Here is a 21,927-nt window from a genome sequence, read left to right as displayed (position 1 = left end):
GACTTTTGTTGAATCTGTTGGTAAATGTTGTAATTAACAAAGATTGATAAATGCTATAGGCCATTTTTCATAAACTGATGTTAACACAAGTCATGCTACCTTATGTAAAGTGGTTAACACTTTATTTTACAGTTTTCTGGTAACACATGTTACATGTAGTTACTGTACAATAACTATAAATAATGCATAATTACATGCAACTAACCCTAAACCAAACCCTCATCCTATAGAGTAGTACATGTAGTTAATTATTTTTACTCAGTACTTAAATGTAAAATGACACTGTAACACAGTCACCCTAAAATAAAGTGTAACTGTAAAGTGTTGATAAGAAAAGCATAGGCTATCTATTCTCTTTCAGAAAAAAAAAATCAATTTTAATAAACAATAATACAAATTCAATAAATACAATAAATGGGAAATTAAATGTAGGCCTACATGAATAAAATGTCAGCATAATTATGTGCATTAATGAATATCAGCCTGGTTTTTGTATAGGCCTAATCTTTCTCTCCATCTCTAATGTTTTATTACTTACTCACCCTCAAGTTGTTTCAAACATGTATGAGTTTCTTTCTTCTGTTGAACACAAAAGAAGATATATATTTGTAAATGTTGGTAACCAAAGTTGATGGCACCCATTGACTCCAATAAAAAAAGAAAAAAAAATTACTAGGAAGTCATTCTTTAAATTAAAACATCTTATTTTGTGTTCATTCGAAGAAAGAAACTCATACGAGTTTGGAACAACTTGAGGGTCAGTAGGCCTAAGTAATGAAGACAAAATTTTCATTTTGGGGTGAAATATCCCTTTAAGATAACAGGACGACGAACTGGCGACAACTACCCTAAATAATCCTAACTACTAAAAACCTCTAATATTCTTTCTGTTTTAACTGTAGTGATCTTCAGAAGAACGGTCTTGCCACTATGATTATTGTGTTACTGTTAAAAATGGCTTATCAGCTATGCTGATGTCAAATTGTCACCCCGCCCATTTTGACCAACGTGGAATATTATTGGCCAAAAGCAACCCGGAAGCAAAGTGCATTGTTTTCAAAGTCAGTTATGCACGTGTTGGAAATATGGTCAGATTTAAGTCGAGGTAATGAAGAAGCAAAAAAATAACAACAGATATTTTGCACTTTGGTAAGTTTTGAACTTCTAAACAATTCCGACCTTTCGTTATTCTTTGGACTGTGTGCAGGTATTTGCTATGCGAGGTTTGCTTCTCTGAACGGAGCAGTCTGCCGCTGTTGGAGGATAAAGCCATTTACCACACAGTCCGATCAGCCGTGAACCGAGCACACGGGGACTACGGATCAGCGCACTTTAACATAGGGGTGATGGGTAAACACTGGTCTTGTTTTCATGTTGTGCTCATCGTGAAGATCTCAACGTATAAGAAGTAATCCGACTGATCATTGTTACGTTACCGTTATTTTAACTCATTTAGCGACATTGCATTTACTTAGATCAGCCTGACGTCTCGTTACAGAAAGGTAAAATCTTTTCAAATGTTCTGTAGTGAAATACCTGAATGCCCACACCGGAGTGGTCCTCATACGCTGCAGGAAAGGGAATTATCAACTCATCTGGTCTGCCCTTACTTTCATCACCTGCCTTGAGAACCGAGGCCAGAGGGTGCCGTGCTTCTTCAACTGTTTACATGTTGGAGGTACTGGTCCAAGTTTAAAAGTTTAGAAGTCTAGATGAAAGCCAACTCCCCACAATGTCTTTACGTGTATTTCTTACTGCCATCCATGTCCTTCTTGATCTCCTCCACAGGAACGATTAGAACATGTCAGAAGTTTCTTGTTAAGTACAATAGACAACAGCTCGACAGAATGCTGCTGGACTGTAAAACAGATGGTAAGTTCTTTCTAAGCTACATTAGAGCCTACAGAAGCCCTAAGAGGCAAAGTGTAAATTTTTTTTTGTGTTTTCTTGTGATCTCGACATAAAGATCCAATCCATTATCCAACAGCAATTAAATTTCATACCGTGTGTATTAGGAGCACTGCACTTTTGCTGTAGATTAATAACATGAAAGTCCACATGAAATGGAACTTGATAGTCTTTTCTTCCTTATTGTGACAAATCTGAGTTAAATGGCTTCTCGAACATGAAATGTACAGTAGGGCGAGACTTGGTTTTGTCCATCGTTGATTGATTGGATGGTTGTAGTTTGCTATTGCTGTGATGTCATGTGAGTGACAGGTTGTCCCGCCCTCATGCCAATAAACGTCATCAGAGAAGAGATGTCACTGCTAGAGGGAGAAGTTATTTGGTGTAAAGATTATGAGGGCACATAAAAAAAAAAATTGTGTTTTGTTGGGTGTTATCATTACTAAGTAATTTAATTACTTTTCCCTTGAAAAAGTAAAGTAAGGGATTACTCTTAATTTTTCTGTTATTTAATTACAGTAATTGCATTAAATACTTTATAGACTATAGAACAATTCTATATAAAACAGTAGTGGATTTAACATCAACATTGAATTTCTATGTTCAAATGTATGATTGGTGAATACATGAGTTGTACAAGGTATCTATTTTAAAACAAGCTAAACAAAATTGCTGCTGACGACACACATTTTGCATGAGAATTGTACTACCCGAGGGAGATGATTTAGGATTTTGATGTGTAAATCAACTAATTATAAAACTGAGGTTAAATTATGGAATAGAGAATTCCAAAACTAAGATTAGATTGGTATACTGTAAGTTTTTTAATATAATTTAGGTTTATTTCCTAACTTTGACTGTTGGTATGTTACTGTGTTATGTAAAAGTCCAAATGTTGTGTTCTGGCCGTGTCAAATTTCCCAGAAATGAGACAAAGTATATTCAGTTTAATTCAATTAATGTAAGCTCCTTAATGTAATTCTTTGGTCAGTTCAAGAATAATTTATGCAATTTTCTATTATTTATTTGAATGAATTAAAAGAGCAGTTTCATGTCTATCCTTGTATTGTTGAACTGGTCATGGTTGATATGGGATTTAGAAAGTATTAGTAATAACTAATGCAATACTTTCTAAAGAGAGTAATACGTACAGTAATCTAATTACTCTGTTGAAGATGAAATTAGTAGCTAGTAATTAATTACTTTTTTAGAGTAATTTAATTTACCCAACACTGAAAATAATGATGTACACAGATAAATAATTTGATGCAAATGTAGTCATCATCTTGAGAAAACAAACTTTCGTTTTGTCAAGATCACGAGAAAATTATAGCCAACATGAAATCATAATGGATTTTTTTTCTTTTTTTTCACAAAGTATATTTATTTCTTTTGGAAAAGAGTGGCAGATGGCAAACTATACATCTCTGGAAGTACTATAAATTCAATATTATAAGAGTGTTATTTTCTTATAGTTTGTGATATTTGAGTAGACAAGGCCAGGGATTTAATACGACAAGTTTGTGAACACACCGTATTCTGTGTTTCTCTTCCCTTCCGCAACAGCCGAAAAACAAGAGGTTAGGAGATCAATCCTGAGCTGTTCCCTGAGTGCTGTCAGAGAAGAGGAAGCTTATGAAGATTGGAGTGATGATAATGAAGAAATCTAAAACCCCTCATATACAACTTTGTGGTAGTTGTGTAGGTCTTAAATGCATCTTGTAACCATGCAGTGATCAGATGTTCTGATATTTTATTTTGTACAATAGGACATGGTTCATGTGGAGCCCTAACATTTCTGATAATATACGAAACAGTTTTCATTTTACACTGTAAGTGATTTGTAAATTGAGTAGCCTATATCTTTACGTTACTAATATAATTGTGTGAAGACTATGAACTCTGGCCATGTGTTGTGTAGGTCACGTGTACTTTTTATTCTGTACTAAAACAACTGCTGCTTTTTTGTTATTAACTCAAAACATCTGTAAACATTTTTTTCTTCTTCAAATAAACCAAATTTGAATAACAGAACTCTTTGCCTATAAAAAGTATGCGAGATTACACATGCATTACACCCATAGACTGTAAGATTACACCACAGTTTGCAGTCGGATGCACCAATGAGAAGCGGCGACTCCGCGCATGCGCACTTCGTAACCCCTGTGAGGCTTATAACCCTCATCCGGGTGTTTACGGTTCCCGTTTGGCGACCCGTCGCCATATGTCTGACTTTACTTAGCTGAAGTAAAATTTGGGTTAAAACCCATTTATTCATCCGTTTTCCTCTTTCGGAGAGCGGCTAACGCCTTGTGGGGCGCAACAATTCCCACGCCAAGGAAAACTGCGCTTTTCAAGGGGCGAGGCCCCGCTTTTTGGGCACTTGTTTTTTTGTGTTAGCGCACAGCTTTTTTTTTACTGAGACATTTGGATTGTGTCTCTATTTTTCTCGGTTTGTCTGTGGTCAAGATGTCGCCGTAATGGAGTCTCCGCGTTTGACAGAAATGAATAAGGGCCTTCGTCGCCTGACCCGCGTTCACAACAACCCGTTGTTCTCCCCGTTTAATGCTAAAGAGCTCCGAAGCTCTCTCCCCGGAGTTCGGCCTCAAAATGGAGAAAAACCCAAACGCAAACAACAGCAGCAGCAGCAACACGAAGATCCCGCCCCGTTCTAGCTCTACAGGCTCGACTCCTACTGACTCTAAAGCCAAAACAGGTACAGAATCAGCGTCTTATTCACACAAACACACGCTTCGAGGGGAAAGTATTTGTATGTTTGGGACTTGCGGCATGGTTTTGTTTGTGTCTGCCGAGATGACGTAGCCACGGCTAGCGATTGGCCCGTTTCTCGAATAAACAAATATCAATAAAGCTTAGCATTTAACGTGTTAGAAATGAACTGTTATTCATTAAGTGGCAGTAGTTCCTCTAGAATTGTTTTTCAGGTATGTTTTACTTTTTTTGGTGTGCATTCATATTTTAATCAACATCAAATAAATTCATAGTAAACTAGATAGACCTATGATAGACTATATTAAATATTATATATAAATACTAAAATTATAAATATTTAATGAACAGTGTTATATACATTTATGGGAATTCAGTTTGTTTTAGAGAAATGTTTGGTTAGTAGTTAATTGGATTTAAGTTTTGAATCAAAACTATTGATATCTGTTTATTTATCTATATAGAGGAGTGATAATCACTACCAGTGTTATCAGAACATGAGTAACTTTATATGTGAGGTGGAATGGATCTATGCGCTGGACACCACAATAAATTACATAAACGCATGGACTGAAAGCTGTAAATTCTTGGACAAATGTGGAACTCTGAACCTTTTATGGGATACTAGTTCAACCGTTTCCCAACTTGATCTGACTGCTTTTCCTGTGATTGTCAATTAGTCTGGTGTCCATCTATATCAGTAAATATATATTCACAGTCTACTTCATATAAACTAATGTTATAATAACACAACATGGGTGGTGTGTGTGTCACTCTCATATAGATAAACTGATATCAAATCTGAATTCTCCTAAACTAACCCAACATTTCCAACTGCATTCCCTCAAGGAGAATTTTTTAGTATTACCCCAAGGAGAAACATATTTAGGTTTATTGTGTCTGCTACTCCTCTTAGTAGCAGATCAGATGCTTGAGGATCATGGTCAGGATCTATTCTTGTCAGCAGTCTGCCATGTGACCAGGGGCCTGTTTCAGAAAGGAGGTTAAGTGAAAACTCTGAGTATGTTAACCCTGAAATGAGGGAAACTCTGAGTTTTCTGTTTCAGAATGGGAGGTATGTTAAACCTGAGAAAGCAGAGTAAGTCAAGCCTGTTTCTGAAAGAGAGGTAACTTATACTCAGAGTCAGTTACCATGGTAACTTACTCTGTGAACCTAACCTGGTCGGGAGCAGGGGGGATAAGAATACCCGTTTATACTTGGATATAAACTTATATTCTAGGCTATAGGCTACTCCACATAAATATGTGAAAAAAATCTGAATGTGTAGATTGTGTGATGTGTAGACACATAATATTAACATTACCTCTCTGTGGCAGCAGAAACTCTTTATCCCCATGTGATGAGCATTTGGTTGAGTACACTTTATAACACCATTTATCATAATTTCTGGTGTATTGAGTAGGCGACTTACAACTGCCTGGGGTTCTGTTGGGACAGGAGGCTCCAAAAGACAGATATTACCATCAGAATATGTTGGGACCAACAAAAAACCCAACCCAAAGTAAAATAAATGGAAAATAGCCTATATAAAAAAATGACACATGTAAACCTCTTACATTTTATGAAGGCCCTTGGATCTTCGGGAGTGACTGGCTCTGAAGTCCCTCCAGGAATTCCCTCAGCCAAAAATGCTGCTGCACTGCTTGACACTGGATGCTATTTAGTTATTTATGTCAAATGTAAAGTCAAGTAGCCTACACCCATGATATGCTCAAGCCTTACCTAATTGAATTATGTTTTTATATTTAATTTTCAGCTGCTGCCATGTTCTTTTAATGCCTGCAGGATTGCCCCTACATGAAAATTAAAATTAGGTTGAATAACACACTGTTCTTTCACCTCTGATATTATAACAGTTGGGTAAGTACTTGTATTACTAACTACAAATGACATCTTCAACAGTGTAATTAGATTAATGTCTACTTATTACTAATTACTAAATCCCATATCAACCTCAACCACTTGAACAATACAAGGAGAGACAAGAAACTGCACTTTTAATGCTTTCAAATAAACAATATAAAATTGCATGAATTATTCTTGAATTGACCAAAGTGTGTAGAGGGAGAAGGTTACATAAAAAATATACCTTTTAAAAATGTATGTTAAATATACAGAATTGTTCTATAGTCTAATGCATTTACATCAGATTTTACTTTAAATTACAGAAGAATTAAGAGTAATCCCTTTAATTAAATTGCAGTATTTAGATTACTTGGTAATTAATTACACCCAACACTGTATAACTAATTAAAATGTAAAGGTGAGAAACGTGCAGACCTCTTTTTGTCTGGCGCTGTTGCCATGGTGACTCATAATATCTGTGCTCCATTGATAATGGCTTTTTATAGTGGTGGTGCACGCGCTTAACTCAGAGTAGGTCAACTCAGAGTTGATTGAACTAACTAATTTCAGCTGTTCTGTAACCGAAAACTCAGAGTTTCCCATCTCAGGGTAAGTCAACTCAGAGTTCAAGTTTTAACTCAGAGTTGGTTGAACTTCCTTTCTGAAACAGGCCCCAGGCGAAAAGCTTCAGTGCTGTATTGCCCTCCAGCATATCAGAACCAAATCACTGTAGATAACTTAAACCATGTTGTCTATGTTTTAGTTATGCGTATGACAATGTTTTGTTGTGGGCTTGTGAAGCGCATGGGACAGTGATCTCTGCTGCCGGATGATAAGCTATGTGTGTTTACACCCCCTGCTCTTATCATGTGGTCCTCTGAAACACTTTAAAGTGCAGTGTGTGACTGAATTGATTAGCGAAGGCCTGTGTGAAATTCAATGTTGTCAAAAATATTTCATTTTACAAAAGGGCCATATATCTAATTTCAGCTTGCAGAGGGACGACACGTATCAAACTGTCAATCTTGCAATCAAGAAAATGTTATATTTTCCCTGAAGTTGGTGGAGGCACCCCCTTGTCTTATGTTATGGTTGGAGTAATATGTTCATGTATTTTGACGTTTATCCTCCTTTTACCTGTTCTTTTAGATGGTAAGAATAATGGGGGCTCAAAGCGCTATAGCCGCAAGCGCGAGCCTACTTTTGCCAAGACCGAGAGCTTTCCAGGCCCACGTCGCTCCCAGCCACAGAAAAGCAAGAATTTTGACAAGAGACCCCCTCAGAGAGGTGGCGGAGGGGGGCGACAGTATGGCCTCGCTGGTGGTGGGAGAAGAGAAGAGGTGTGTGTTACAATAAGCCTTTGGATTGTGATTCATTTGTGCTTTCATTAAGGGCTGTTTTTATGCTTCCTTACTGCATGTTTACATGCTGGTTTGCAGTTATCATGCTGGTTAATGAACTACTAGAAAATAACACAAAGAAAGTATAAACTGTTGGGTTCTCTCTCATTAGGTAGCAGAGAACCGCCGGGCAGAGTTTAGCCCGGCTCAGTTCGCTGGACCCAAAAAGATAAGTCTGAACCACCTGCTCAACTTCACGTTTGAGCCACGTGGAGGCCATTTTGGCTCCGGAGGAGATGGCCATTCCTGCTGGGGTCGCCGCAACAAGTGGGGTCACAAACACAAGCCCTTCAACAAGGAGCTTTTCCTACAGGCCAAGTGAGTACAGCAGAATGTTGCATATTTTTATATCAATTGGTATTAAATCACACGCAACAATATTTAGTGTACCGTGGTGTTATATTAGTATCATTATTGTAGTATTTTATCATTTATTAAAGGGGTCATGACGTGAGAAATCAAATTCGCTTTGAGCTTTTGACATATAAGAGATCCTTATACCATTAAAACATCCTGCAAGTTTTAGAGCTTAGAACATCCTCCAAATTATAAACAAAACACTTTTTTTTTTTATTAAGCTCCAAAAACTGCTCGTTTTGATATTGCGGGATTTGTGATGTCACATGTGCAAAAACATTTGGTTATGACTGCCTCCAGAGTAAGACATTGACAATAGTTATAGATCATCTCACCGTAGTAAATTATTTCATAATGCTTTGTCTGTGAATGAAGGTTTTATATGTATAATATTTTCAAAACACAAACTTGCATGTAATAGCGAGTGGGTGATGATACTGTTTTCTAAGCAATTACGTTAGTCAGTCATAACAGCGGCTGTTTACTGACAAGCCTTAAAGGAGCCGCCCCGTAAAAACTGATCATTTCAGACAAAGAATGAAGGTTGAAAATAATTGTTTTTTTGCATATATAGTTGTTTTTTGTGCAAAAAAACTTTATTAACATTAAACCTGAAGGAACATATTAAAATAAAAAAAATCCATGTCATGACCCCTTTAATGTAGTAGAATTATGTTATTTATATTTTGAATTTCTATTTAATTATTTATTTTTTAACTACAGTTTAGTTATTTTAAATTTTAGTTTAGTTTTTAGTTTTGATAATATAAATTAGAAATGATGCCTTGGCAAATAACTGAAATATTTACTGAAAGTATTATCTAAATTGCTTTAAATTTTATTTCAGTTAACATAAATGTTCCTTAATAGTTTTAATTAACCGTAATAACACTTGTGTACTGTTTAAAGGTTAAATTAAACAGTTTAGGTCTGCTCCACCTTTTTCCATTTGGCCAAACTGGATTAACAGCTGATTGCTTAATTTGTTCTGGTGTACTTGTGTCAGTTCATGTTGTCAAAAGAAAAAAATGATTAGCTGATGAGGACATCTTCCTTTTCTCGACAAGTTGCCAGTTTGTGGTGATTGACGATCAGGACTATCAAGCACACTTCACTGATCCGGACACTTTGGTGGACTGGGACTGCGTGCAGCAAGTGGTCAGTTCAGACTTTACTCTTTCTTGTATATGCTGTCAGTGCATTTTCTTCAAATGTTGCTCATGATTTGTTCTCTTTCCACACAGCGCATCTACAGTCATGAGGTGCCGTCTTGTCCGATCTGCCTGTATCCCCCTGTGGCGGCCCACATCACGCGCTGCGGCCACATCTACTGTTGGCCATGCATGTTGCACTACCTCTCTCTGAGTGAGAAGAGTTGGTCCAAGTGTCCCATTTGCTATGAGGCCGTGCACAGCGCTGATCTCAAGAGGTTCATACTGAAATTGGCATTTTATAATGCTTGTTTTGTTTTGGTTGAAGGTGCAGCGATTTCTGAGAAACACTGTTGATATTTGAAATCGACACCCAAACAAACACACCCCTCCCTTCATTGCTTGCCCCGATTATAACAAACATGCTATGCACCACCGGCAACCACATTAAAAAAGCTCACGCAAGTATGGATGAATCCGCTGCGAATCAGTGTTACCCATGTATCAAGCAGAAACAAAAGCAAACTCTGCATCCGTTTTCAGGCCTTGCCGCTCTCTACTCTAGCGCTGGAAAGCTTTTACAATATTAAAGCAGGTCCTAGGTCTTGCCTGATTGTAATTCCAATTATATACCTCTGACCATTCCCTATTTGGTTATATCTCAGCCATCTCTCTTTCTACAAATGTCCCCTTCGCTCTCACTTTCTTCTCCCTCATCATGAGTTGGTCTAATAGGTCCGATCCACTTTTTGTTTTTCTCCTATTCACACAGCTAGGACTAGGTACTAACACAATATTTTTTTCAGCACACACAGAACAGACATCTAGCAAATATTCCCTACATTTTTTTCAGCGCTTAATCAGAAATCGATTACTGCACCTTTAATGTGAACATCATTATGTAAACTTTAGTTCTCCTCAAAATCAAACACCTGGTACATAAAAGTGCCATATACATTACCTACTGCTCAAATGTTTGGAATAATTCAGATTTTTTAAATTGCTTTTGAAAGAAGTCTCTAATGCTCAACAAGGCTACAATTATTTGAAGAAAAATTCTGTAATATTATGAAATATTCAAATTTAAAATGACTCTTTTCTATTCTAATGTATGGTAAAATGGACTGCATTTATATAGCGCTTTCACAGACCTATGGCCACCAAAGCGCTTTACATAGCCTCACATTCACCCATTCATACACCGACGGCGGTGTCAGCCATGCAAGGCGCCATCCATTTGTATTGTAAATTGTAATTTATTCCTGTAACTGTAAAGTAGAATTTTCAGCACCCATTGCTCCAGTCTTCAGTGGCACATAATCCTTTGAGAAAAACAACATTCTAATATGCACAATATAAAATTGTGTTTTTGATCAAATAAATGCAGCCTTGGTGAGCATAAGAGAATCATTTAAGATAACAAATTAATCATGCAAAACTTTTGACCAGTAGTGTACATATTTACTCAGTGAACTAATTGTAATATCTTGTTGTCAATAAAACCCATCTTGTCAACTTTCAGTGTGGTTGCAATGGAGACCCGTCAGTATGTGTCTGGTAACAACATCACTATGCGTCTGATGCGGAGAGAGAAGGGATCGCTGGTGGCTCTTCCCAGCTCTCAGTGGGTTAAAGTGGAGGAGCCCATTCATTTTGAAGGTGAGGCATTCTACAGTTTGCATGAGATTTTTGTGGTGATCACTTGAGTATGTCTTATTTGACACTTTTTCTGCAGATGTGCATTTGCGCGCATACTCTAAGCTGCTGCTGGCGTCTCAGCACCAGGTTTTGGGTTTGCTGGCTGAAGAGAGGATGGCTCTCCAATCCCAGCTCAGCCAGGAGAAAGACAACCCACAGGCCTGTTTCATACAGAGCGCCTTACTGCAGCTGCAGGTACACATGCATCCACACCGGCATATGAATGTTGGGTTGGACAAGCTGCTTTGAAACTCAAAACTAGTTAAACAAGTCACACTGCTGTTTTCAAAAGTAGTTTGTATAAGTTACTCAACTAGTTTAGATGTTGACATTGAAGCTATTAAAGGGGACAAAAACATGAGTTGTATAACTCAGGTTATGCAATTTAGGTTGATGGCAGCAAACTTGAACTTTTACATGCAACCAACTATATAATGTTTAAAAACTGTTTTATAAAACTGAAAACATACAATGTGACATTAAATACCTGAAAAAATGATAAAGGGAAAAGCTACATGATTTTTTTTTTAACACTTTGAAAAGTCCCTGTGGATAAAAGCATCTGCCAAATGCATAAATAAAAATAAAGTTACTCAAATATCTTAAACTACATTAAAGCCATTTAAGGGTACAGTAACTTGTAATATGTCATTTATTATTATAAACCATTAATGCTTCATGCTTTTATGAAACTGAATAAATACATGGTTACATTTAAAAAGGCTAAACGGCTACACGATTTGGAAAAGTGTTGAGCTATTTTACATAATTGAAAATTGTTAGATTTTGTTACTCTCCAAACACTGCACTCTAACATGTAACCCTCACATTTCATCTCTGAATGAACAGGAACGGGAAGAGGGTCTTTTGAAGTGTCGCCGTAAGGATGGCGGTTCTGTTGATATGCCGGACATGAGGAAACTATCTCTGTCAGAGCACTTCTCTCCAGAGGTGATTGTGGTCAAGAACCTCACTAGCTCCAAGGTCAGTAGAAACTGTGCTCCTTCCTTTTAGGACTCTGCTCTGCTGTCCCACAGGCTCTGGGCTTCAGATTATAAGCTTTCCTGTAGCTCAAACAGTAGAGTGTTGGCGCTTGCAACGCCAAGGTCATGGGTTTGATTCCCAGGGAAAGCAATAACTGACAAGAATGTAAATGTGTAACTTGAAATGCAATGTAAGTCGCTTTGGATAAAAGCGTCTGCCAAATGCATAAAAAAATGTAAAAAACGAATGTAAATAATGATTGTGATGGTCTCAATCAAAGGCTGTTTGACAAATAGTCATCCACTGTGCTTGCGAATTTTGCCATTCATTGTTTTTACACAGCATAGGACAATAAAAAGTCTTAATCATGTGCTGTGTTGCAAGTTTATGGCTTTCTAATTCAGCTCTAGTAATATGATAGACAGTAAACGGTGTGATCTGTTCAAGAATTATTCCACTGAACTCCACTTGGAATCTTTTATTTTTCTTCCTAAACCGGTGCCGCAACAGCTGTTGGCTGTCTACACTGGACGTGACAAAGGTCTGCATCCAGTGTAGACAGCATTACTGATTATAATGGGTTCTATTTGGGTCATTACATGTCAAATCAACCAATTTTCAGAAACTTCTCCAGCTCAATTTTTATTTTTTCAATATTTTTTCTGAAGAAAGACGAACATCAATGGTGGTGAAAGGCAAAATATTAAGTGTCGTAGATATAAAAAAGAAATGCTTTTTCCAATTTTTTAACTCTCACCATTGGCATAAAGTGCAACAAAGATTGCAAACGTAAAGAGACTTAACTAATAATGATGCTGCTATCTCTCTACCTTCTACCTCCCTGTAATTTGGCTCCAAATTTTGGCCCCCCTCTACAAAATAGTGGATTACTCAGGAAATATACATTCATGACATTTATTTTTTGCCTTTCTTCTTCGTTTATGTATTTCTTTCACCAGGAAAAAAATATAAAAATTAAAAAAAATTAGCCGGTGACCTCTGGTTGAGTTGACACGGAATGACCCATTTGCTTTTGTCGCGCCGCTCGTGTCCGGTGTAGACTGTGTTCAACTGCTAAAAAGAATGTTAGGTACAATGTGCTTTTTGTGTCCATGTTGTATTGCAAACTTAATTTTACGGTCCTGTTCCCCATGTACATACTATGCACTTATTAGTAATTGCGATAGCTGGATAATAACTAGGTACTAAACTTGAACCTGCCCCTAAACCTAACCTTAACCCATGTAGTTACAGTATAACCCATGTAGTTACAGTATTACCCAGTACTTTCTTAGGTAAGTGCACATACTGTAAAATAAAGTGCAAACCAAAACACTTTTGCTGCTATTGAGTTGGGATACGGGTAAGGTTCGAGTGTAGTTATAGATTTTACAGAATTACAGCTGTTATTACCTGTAGGCATTTTTTTCTGGTAAAGGTACAATGTAAAACATGCAAGCACACAATAAGTGCGTTGTATCAAATTATTAATTTAAATGTTAGTATATAGTAGTTAGACACTTAAAATGGAACCTGAATATTGACCAAATATCAGTGCGCATCATTGGGCTTAATGTAGTGTGTCCCACCACAGCCCATCCTGCAGTATGCCTCAGCTTTTGATGATGAGCTACAGGAGGCTCATGAGGAGCCAGTGGAAGAGATGACCGCTCCGAGTGTTCCTGAGGTGGCTGAGGAGATGCCTGAAGGGGCTCTGGAAGACAAACCTGTAGAAGAGACCCCTCAGACCAGTCAGACTGCTCATCATGGCCCATATTACTACTTCTATCAAGGTGTGTGTTAGTCTATTTGTAATGAGGCTTTAAACTAACACTACTATGTCACACTAACTATGTAACACTAACTATGTGTAAGCAATGGAGAGTAAATATGACTGTTATTTCTCTCTGTAGCTGAGGATGGTCAGCAGATGTTTCTGCACCCGGTGAATGTGCGCTGTCTGCTGAGAGAGTACGGGAGCCTGGAGAACAGCCCTCAGTCGATCACCGCTACCGTAGTGGAGATTGATGGACAAACGGTCTCTGAGGTACACAGTCTCTCACATTTATGACAGAACTGTCACACATTTTCAGATGACCTCAGTGTCCAGTTAACATCCTGGCATTAACCCATTCAACCTGAAGTGTACACTAAGCAACCACTGAATGGAACAACACAAAATAGGTATCATTTTAAAGCTTAGAATCTCAGCTTTTTAATGCAACTATTAACGAGTGCTGCGTAATCGGGCGCCACCTAGCTGCGAAAAAATGAATCATATTTTTCAAAACTACTACCTAGATCAACTCAAAATAGGTGTCATTTGAAAGCTTAGAGTCTGAAGTTTACAATGAATGTAGCCAATTTGATTAACTCCTAAGTAGTGCGAAGTTATTTGTCACACACGGACCCGCACAGGCGCACACAGAGCCTTGTATATAGATGGAGCACTGATGTCGCGTTTTCACTCGTAACTCAGTGAAGCATGAGTAAATTGTGGAAAATGCAGTTTGGTTTGCTGTGGTTACAGCAGATTATTACGATTAAAAGGAGCCCAAACTCACCATAATCCATCACTCAGATCTAAAGATATTCATGGACTTCTAACACATACACAGGCGCACATCCAATGAAGTAAATAGATGCATTGATGTGATGCATTGATGTGACGTTTTAGCTCATAACTCCATGAAACGGGCATGAATTGTGGAAAATAATCTTTATTGACAGCAGAGTCTCACGATTACAAAGAGCCCAAACACAACATAATCCATTGCGTTGATCACGAGATATTTCTCACAAAGTGTTTGCACTTTCACCACAAAATCTGATCCAGATGCAGCTCACATGCAGAGGGACTTCACCAAAAAAGAATTTTCCTCCTACCTTATTTCCTTCCTGAGTTATTCCATGTCAAATAAGAAAGATATGCAAAATCAAAAATTTATATATTTATGTATATTTTGTCTTTTCTCACCAGTTTCTCAGCATGAGAATATCTTAATGTAATGTATATTTTCTAGAACTTTAAAAAGTGTTCTATCAAACGATGCCTATCTTTTGACTCTCCTTGCTATAATTTTGGAGTTATGAGTCTTTAGTTTTGTGTGTCACTCAGAAAAAAAACTCTAAAAATTGTTATTTTTGTGTGTATAAATAATCTTTTACTAGAGTGAATTAATGTTCCTCTCAAAAGATCAGGATTTAAGTAATGCCTACTATGATGAAGTAATTAACACAGAGCTCATTTGTAGGATATTCGCCGTCGGCATCGTTACCTCTCTCACCTGCCCCTCACGTGTGAGTTCAGCCTGTGTGAGCTTAATCTTCAGCCACCCGTTCTCTCTAAAGAGACCCTGGACAGCTTCGCAGGTACATGCATGTTAAATAATACAATACAGTAATGCAACTCCACTATAAAATAAATGTAAGTGATAAAGAAATATTAAGTCAAGTAAAATGACCATACTCATGTCTTAATTTCTGAACTTTCAAAAGTTAAACCATCTAGCTTTTATTTTGATGGAAAACTGCACTTTCTGCGGAAAACCATGTTTACAAAGTGGAAATGGGAAACTATTATTCTACATATGTCATGATTCAATGTTTTGCTATTCTAGTTTGGGGGGAAATAGTGATTTATCATGTAATCGTTTTTGCGAGTTCTACAAAATGAGTATCGAATGATTTTATTTTTTACATATTTGTCTGTCTTGCAGATGACTTGGAGAAACGGAAGCGCCTGAGACAGAAGAAAGCAAGGGATGAAAAGAGAAGGGAGAAGAGGATTGAGATAGAGGAAAACAGGAAACAGGGGAAATGTGAGGATTTAATTCCCCATTCTGAAGAAACTTTTTTTTTTTCTTTTTTTTTCTTTTTAAGACACAATGTCAGATTTTTGAACTCAATTTAGATGTTGTAGTTGGTTTGTCAGGGTGTGATTATTGAATGTCTTGGTGTGTTCAGATCCAGAGGTGCACATTGGGCTGGAGAACCTCCAGCATTTTCCTGCGTTTGGATCTCCTCCTCAGAGCGGCTCAGGGATGCAGATCCCAGAGTTCCTGCTGGGACCCCCGTCCCCTCTGAGCACCAGCCCTTTATCAGGTAACACTCACTCTCTCTCTTGCCCTGGCCTTCAGTGCCTTTGTCTTTTGTGCTTATTTCCCATATTTATTGCAGATGGAGTGATGTTCCCTAATCTGAGTGAGCACAGTCCATCTTTGAGTGTCGCCAGTGTGGAAGAGGACTCTCACTGCATGTCCTTCGCTCAGGTTTGCCTAAAGCACTTTCTTTCACGTTTATAACAACAAAAGTCAATTTCGCAGCCATCACATTGTGTTCATGTAGTGGGAAAATCTGCACTAAAATGAAATTAAAACTAAATTTGAATATAGTAAAAAAAAAAAATGCCATTGTGAGTGTCAAATTGTCCCATACTGATGATCCTCTCTGGTGTAGATGCTGAAAGATGGGAAAGCCCGCGTGGATGCCGGGCCTAAATGCACCCCAAAGAAAGGTGAGCCTCCTGTCAACACTTGACCTGACTGATACACTTGTTTCTTGTTAGCTTACTAACTCTTATTAGCGTAGTTTTGTAGTGACGTGTGTGTTTTCCTCCATAACAGACATGTTCCTGGCCCCTCCTATGGCAGACAGTGATGGAGAGAGTGACGGCTCGGATCGGGTCCCAGTGCCCAGTTTCCAAAACTCCTTCAGTCAGGCCTTCGAGCAGGCTTTGTCTCAGCTGGACAGTGGACATCAAGGCCCAGCACAGGCTTTGCCCATCCCTGGTGAGAGAAACATTTATACACACTACTGTTCAAAAAGAGGTTAGGTTACAGTTTATTTTAAAGTGTCCATGTTACAGTGGAATACGGAGTAGTAACAATGAACTACATGTACTTACTATAGGGATAGCGTTAGGAATAGGGGTTGGCTTAGGGTTAGCATGTAATTATACATAATTAATAGTTATTCCTACAGTAACTACATGTAACGTGTAATGGACACTGTAAAATAGTGTCACTGATTTTTATTTTTGTTATTGTAAGTATCTTCTGCTCACCATGGCTGCTTTTATTTGATAAAAAAAATACAGTAAAGACAGTAATATTGTGTAATATTATTTAAAGTAACTTAACAATTTACAATTTGAATGTTTTAAAAAGTAATTTATTCCTGTGATGATAAAGCTGAATTTATAGCAGTCATTACTTCAGTGTCACATGATCCTTCAATAATCATTATTTAATAACATTATAAATGTCTTTACACTCACTTTTGCTAAGTTTCATCCTTGCTGATTAAAAATGCAAAAATTTGAAGCAGTGTCATGCTATATATATATATACATACTTAAAAATACTACTAATAAAACATTTGTTAAACCTCAAAAGTGCATAAAATACCACACAGGGACTTCGGGACTCCTGGACAGAGACCTTTCAAATTGAGTTATAGAGACCTTTTCAGTAAATATTTTCTTTCAAATGAAACTCCCCTTAACTAGCTCGCTCTGAAACAAAGGAAAAATGAAAGCGGATTGAAAGTGATTTCCAGAATGTTTGTTACACATTCCCTTTCTTTTCTTTTTAGATGAGAAAGGGGGGAAGAAGAAAAAGAAAAAGCAGAAGCTTCTGTTCAGCACCTCTATGGTTCACACCAAGTAAACACTGAAGTTCACCCTTCACTCCCGTCACTTTCTTCTGCCTTATTCCTCCCATTTGCTTCGGTTTCATTATATCCCGCAATAGCAGCTTCCCTCCTTTCATGCCCCAGTTGAACGAGACCCTCTCCAGACGTTCAGTGACCAGCAGGAAGTTCAATAGCAGCAGTGATTCAGTATTATAGATCAGTCCCACAGTTCTCCAGCGTCTCTAACAGAAGAGACTTACTGGAACAACAGACTCCTGTAACTTCAGCATATGTGTCTCCTATCAGCATTTAAAGAGCTTTAGATCAGTTCCATTCGACATGGCGCTGTAGTTCAGTGCCGATACTCCATTATAGTCCAGAAAGTGGTTGTTGGTTATGGGTTTCAGTGATGTATTTCGGGGGGTCCTGAGGTAGCAGTCAGCCAGCTGTAGAGACGTCCTGCCCCCCCTTCATCATATCTGTGACACCCTTATACTTCAACCTTCATGATTTAAATCTTGGAATAAACCTTAGCAATGCTAACAGCAGAAAAAAAAATGAAGAACCTGAAGTGAGGATTATATGCATTTGAGTTATTCTTCCTGTCAGGCACAACATATGCTGATTGTAACACTTCATGCTTGTTTGTTTACACGACATCACACATTTGTCTCCCTGCTCTTATTGTGAACTTCAGTTTGTATTCAACTAACCAGCTGTTATCATTTGTCTAGCCTGAGAACTGCCTTTCAAAATCAGACATTAATACATAAACATGCAAATGAGAAATCATCTTTTTTTTTTTTTTTTGCTGGAATTGCTGAGAACTTAGTGGGTCTTTTAAGCACTTGACTATTAGAACCTCCAACTATTAGACGGGGTTCAGAGCTGCTCATGTTCTCTAGATGTCACTGCTTGCCGTGTGTTGAGTGAACAGAATATGTAAAGACAAAGAGAGGCTATATCAAATTTTGAAGAGGGTTAATTTTTTCCTCGATTTTCTTTTCTTTTTTCTGATGAAACCTGTGGTAAAGAACCATATGCATATAGATTAAGTTGAATGAATAAAGGATTCTTATGCACTGGTATTCTGTTTCTTATTTAAAACAATTTCACTCTACAAAAATATCATATTGTAGTCACAAAAATGGCACTGCAATAAAATTTGTAAAAAAAAGAAAACGGGATTATTTGAATAGTAAAAACAAAAAAAAAGATATATATATATATAGTTTACTGTTGTTTTTAAAAAATTAAACGTTAGTGCATCCGGAAAGTATTCACAGTGCTTCACTTTTTCCACATTTTATGATATATGTTTAAGCCTTATTCCAAAATGGATTAAATTAATTATTTCCCTCAATTCTACAAACAATACCCCATAATGATCACGGGAAAATAATGTTTGAAATCTTTGCAAATTTATTAAAAAAAATAAAATAATTCACAGCCTCTACTCAATACTTTGTTGAGGCACCTTTGGCACCAGAGGTCTTTTTGAGCATGATGCTACACGCTCGGCACACCCTTTTTTTGGCCAGTTTCTCCCATTCTTCTTTGCAGAACCTCTCAAGCTCCATCAAGTTACAAGTTGCACAGCCATTTTCAGATCTCTCCAGAGATGTTCAATCGGGTTCAAGTCTGGGCTCTGGCTGGGCCACTCAAGGACATTTACAGAGTTGTCCCATAGCCACTGCTTTGTTATCTTGGTTGTGTGCTTAGGGTCGTTGTCCTATTGGAAGATGAACCGTCGCCCCAGTCTGAGGTCCAGAGCGTTCTAGAGCAGGTTTTCATCAAGGATGTCTCTACATTGCTGCATTCATCTTTCCCTCGATCCTGACTAGTCTCCCAGTTCCAGCCACTGAAAGACATCCCCACGGCATGATGCTTCCACCACCATGCTTCACTGTAGGGATGGTATTGGCCAGGTGATGAGTGGTGCCTGATATCCTCCTGACATTACGCTTGCCATTCAGGCCAAAGAGTTCAATCTTTGTTTCATCAGATCAGATAATTTTGTTTTTCACGGTCTGAGTCCTTCAGGTGCCTTTTACTGAGGACTGGCTTCCTCTGGCCACTCTTCCACATAGGCCTGATTGGTGGAGTGCCCTTTCCCCCTGATCACTCAGTTTGGCCGGGCGGCCAGTTCTAGGAAGAGTCCTGGTGGTTCCAAACTTCCATTTACGTATGATGAGTGCTCATTGTACTGTGCTCATTGGGACCTTTAATGCTGCCGAAACTTTTCTGTACCCTTCCCCAGATCTGTGCCTCAATACAATCCAGTCTCGGAAGTCTACAGACAATTCCTTGGACTTCATGGCTTTGTTTGTGCTCTGACATGCACTGTTAACTGTGGGACCTTATATAGACAAGTGTGTGCCTTTCCAAATCATGTCCAATCAACTGAATTTACCACAGGTGGACTCCAATCTCAAGTATGATCAGTGGAAACAGGGAGCACCTGAGCTCAATTTTGAGTGTCATGGCAAAGGCTGAGAATACTTATGTACATTTGATACAGACATGGAGGATGTGCGAATCTGGCGGTTCTGTAGAGGTTAGAGTGATTCATTATCAGTATCTAACCTGACAAAAATGTATTTATCCAATGTTGTCCACATTATATTGCATCCGCAGCAGCATTGTGAACTTTTGTAGATACATTTAGCCATTAACTCTTAAATGCATCATTATATTCAAATTGCAAACACATGAGGAGTCTCCACATGAAAGACCCACGACTGGCACTGGTCTGGCAGATCAACATGCTACAACATTTCTCTCTGATACATATATACGTATATAATTTCCTGCAAAGGATCAATAAAGTATCAACAACAACAACAGTAGGAAATTAAATTAGACTGAATAGAGGATTTTAACCGTGACAAGATGATTGACAGGGCAGTTTACGGTGACAGGATGGATGTAACTAAGCGGCAGAGATGTCCGTTAAAGATGACGTAGTAGTATGTCCCAAAGCTTGCCTACTTTTTTGCTGCACACTCAGAAGTATGGACTTTTTCTTCACAAAAACAGTAGGCTACATACTTTTAGGGCACAGTATAAATAGGCGAACTGGGATGCAGCATGAATCTTCGAACAAGTTATTTTCAGACTCTTTGGGAAGTGATGTCACGTGCAATGTATATTATGAGAAAATAAGTGTTTTAGACCTCGGATGCATGTAAACCTATTGTAGGGCAAAATTAGGAACCTTTAAAACAGCATAATAGGAAGTCTATGTACATTTTGGGGTAAACTGGATTTTTAATATGTTACTATTTTGATGATTTGATGAATAAGTAAATATTAAAAATGTAAAATTCAAACAAAAAAGACGCTTCTTACCATGTAGAGAATTTGCAGGGCTCCTAGCACGGCTGCCAGGGTGTTTTTTGCATAGCTGTTGTGTTGGGGACAGACCAGCAGAGGGCGCTGCATGCCAGTTTTTAGAGCCCTATATGATCAAAAATCATTCAGATCAATGAAACAAAACCTTTAGATGAGTAAAAGTCTTCTTCAAACACAGAAATATGTCCTCGAAGGACAACAGGCCAAGGACATGAACATTAAAGACACGATGTTGTTTTCAGAGGATGTAAGAAGATCGTCACGCATCATGTTTGCATAGGCACCTCTTAAAGGGATAGTTCACTTTGAAATGAATTTTTGGTATGTTTTAGCTTACCTCAAGGGCATCCAAGATGTAGGTGTCTTTTTTTCCGCAGTAGTTTCAATTTTGATATTTTTAGGTCAAACCGTTCTTGTCTGTCAGTCATATAATGCAGGTCTATGGTCACTGTCTCAAAGAGCATGCACAGAGTCCAAATTAAAACAATTCCCCGTCGTCCAAATTAAACAATTCCCCATCGTAAGTACACATTGATGGCCTAAGACACGAAACGAGCGGTTTGTGTGAGAAAACGAACAGTATTTATATCGTTTTTACCACTTATACACAGCCATGTCCAAGTGATCTGATCTGACGTGTACGCAGACTGGTGCATAGATATATACACACTAGATGTCGCCTTGTCTACGGCAGTTCATTGGAACGAATGTCTTTAAGGCGACATCTAGTGTATATATCTATGCGTATATATCTTTAATGCCATTAGCAGCAGCATCACTGAACCGCCTGATATCATCATAATCCCGATTCACTGGACCGGTGGAGGCAAACAACAATCTGTTT

The 21,927-nt window shown here is 38.0% G+C and overlaps 2 protein-coding genes and 1 long non-coding RNA gene across 4 annotated transcripts; 2 read left to right on the top strand and 1 right to left on the bottom strand.

Moving 5' to 3' along the window:
- Positions 1 to 1,026: 1,026 nt before the first annotated feature.
- Positions 1,027 to 3,942, top strand: pop5 (POP5 homolog, ribonuclease P/MRP subunit). Its single transcript, XM_082188459.1, has 5 exons — positions 1,027 to 1,105; positions 1,208 to 1,350; positions 1,529 to 1,678; positions 1,789 to 1,872; positions 3,475 to 3,942. The coding sequence occupies exons 1-5, from the start codon at positions 1,086 to 1,088 to the stop codon at positions 3,576 to 3,578; spliced, it is 501 nt and encodes a 166-aa protein (XP_082044585.1). The 5' UTR covers positions 1,027 to 1,085; the 3' UTR covers positions 3,579 to 3,942.
- Positions 3,943 to 4,093: 151 nt separating this feature from the next.
- Positions 4,094 to 18,817, top strand: rnf10 (ring finger protein 10). 2 transcript variants are annotated; one of them, XM_082188419.1, is made up of 17 exons: positions 4,094 to 4,624; positions 7,655 to 7,845; positions 8,018 to 8,223; positions 9,330 to 9,420; positions 9,507 to 9,691; positions 10,936 to 11,072; positions 11,149 to 11,306; positions 11,961 to 12,095; positions 13,690 to 13,888; positions 14,009 to 14,142; positions 15,350 to 15,467; positions 15,815 to 15,916; positions 16,062 to 16,199; positions 16,275 to 16,366; positions 16,554 to 16,611; positions 16,721 to 16,885; positions 17,691 to 18,817. In XM_082188419.1, the coding sequence occupies exons 1-17, from the start codon at positions 4,474 to 4,476 to the stop codon at positions 17,762 to 17,764; spliced, it is 2,334 nt and encodes a 777-aa protein (XP_082044545.1). In that variant the 5' UTR covers positions 4,094 to 4,473; the 3' UTR covers positions 17,765 to 18,817. The 2 variants fall into 2 exon arrangements, with proteins under 2 accessions (XP_082044545.1, XP_082044544.1); XM_082188418.1 differs by having other exon boundaries at positions 16,718 to 16,885.
- On the bottom strand, positions 18,308 to 21,821 carry LOC309512740. Its single transcript, XR_014211158.1, has 3 exons — positions 21,682 to 21,821; positions 21,081 to 21,189; positions 18,308 to 20,278 (listed from the first exon to the last, which is right to left on the bottom strand). It is a non-coding gene; the product is annotated as an uncharacterized lncRNA (long non-coding RNA).
- Positions 21,822 to 21,927: the final 106 nt, after the last annotated feature.

Source organism: Leuciscus leuciscus, assembly GCF_965113295.1.
Source record: "Leuciscus leuciscus genome assembly, chromosome: 13".
In the NCBI taxonomy this organism is placed as follows: Eukaryota; Metazoa; Chordata; class Actinopteri; order Cypriniformes; family Leuciscidae; genus Leuciscus; species Leuciscus leuciscus.
This window is presented reverse-complemented; position numbering and strand designations above follow the sequence as displayed.

What these genes read in the sequence shown, in the direction of transcription:
- pop5 (XM_082188459.1), top strand. Translation starts at nt 1,086, where the DNA reads ATGGTCAGATTTAAGTCGAG. An exon ending in CTTTAACATAGGGGTGATGG is followed by an intron (nt 1,351 to 1,528) that starts GTAAACACTGGT and finishes AATGTTCTGTAG; the next exon opens with TGAAATACCTGAATGCCCAC. An exon ending in GCTGGACTGTAAAACAGATG is followed by an intron (nt 1,873 to 3,474) that starts GTAAGTTCTTTC and finishes CTTCCGCAACAG; the next exon opens with CCGAAAAACAAGAGGTTAGG.
- rnf10 (XM_082188418.1), top strand. Translation starts at nt 4,474, where the DNA reads ATGCTAAAGAGCTCCGAAGCTCTCTCCCCGGAGTTCGGCCTCAAAATG. An exon ending in GAGCACCAGCCCTTTATCAG is followed by an intron (nt 16,200 to 16,274) that starts GTAACACTCACT and finishes TATTTATTGCAG; the next exon opens with ATGGAGTGATGTTCCCTAAT. An exon ending in TAAATGCACCCCAAAGAAAG is followed by an intron (nt 16,612 to 16,717) that starts GTGAGCCTCCTG and finishes TTTCCTCCATAA; the next exon opens with CAGACATGTTCCTGGCCCCT.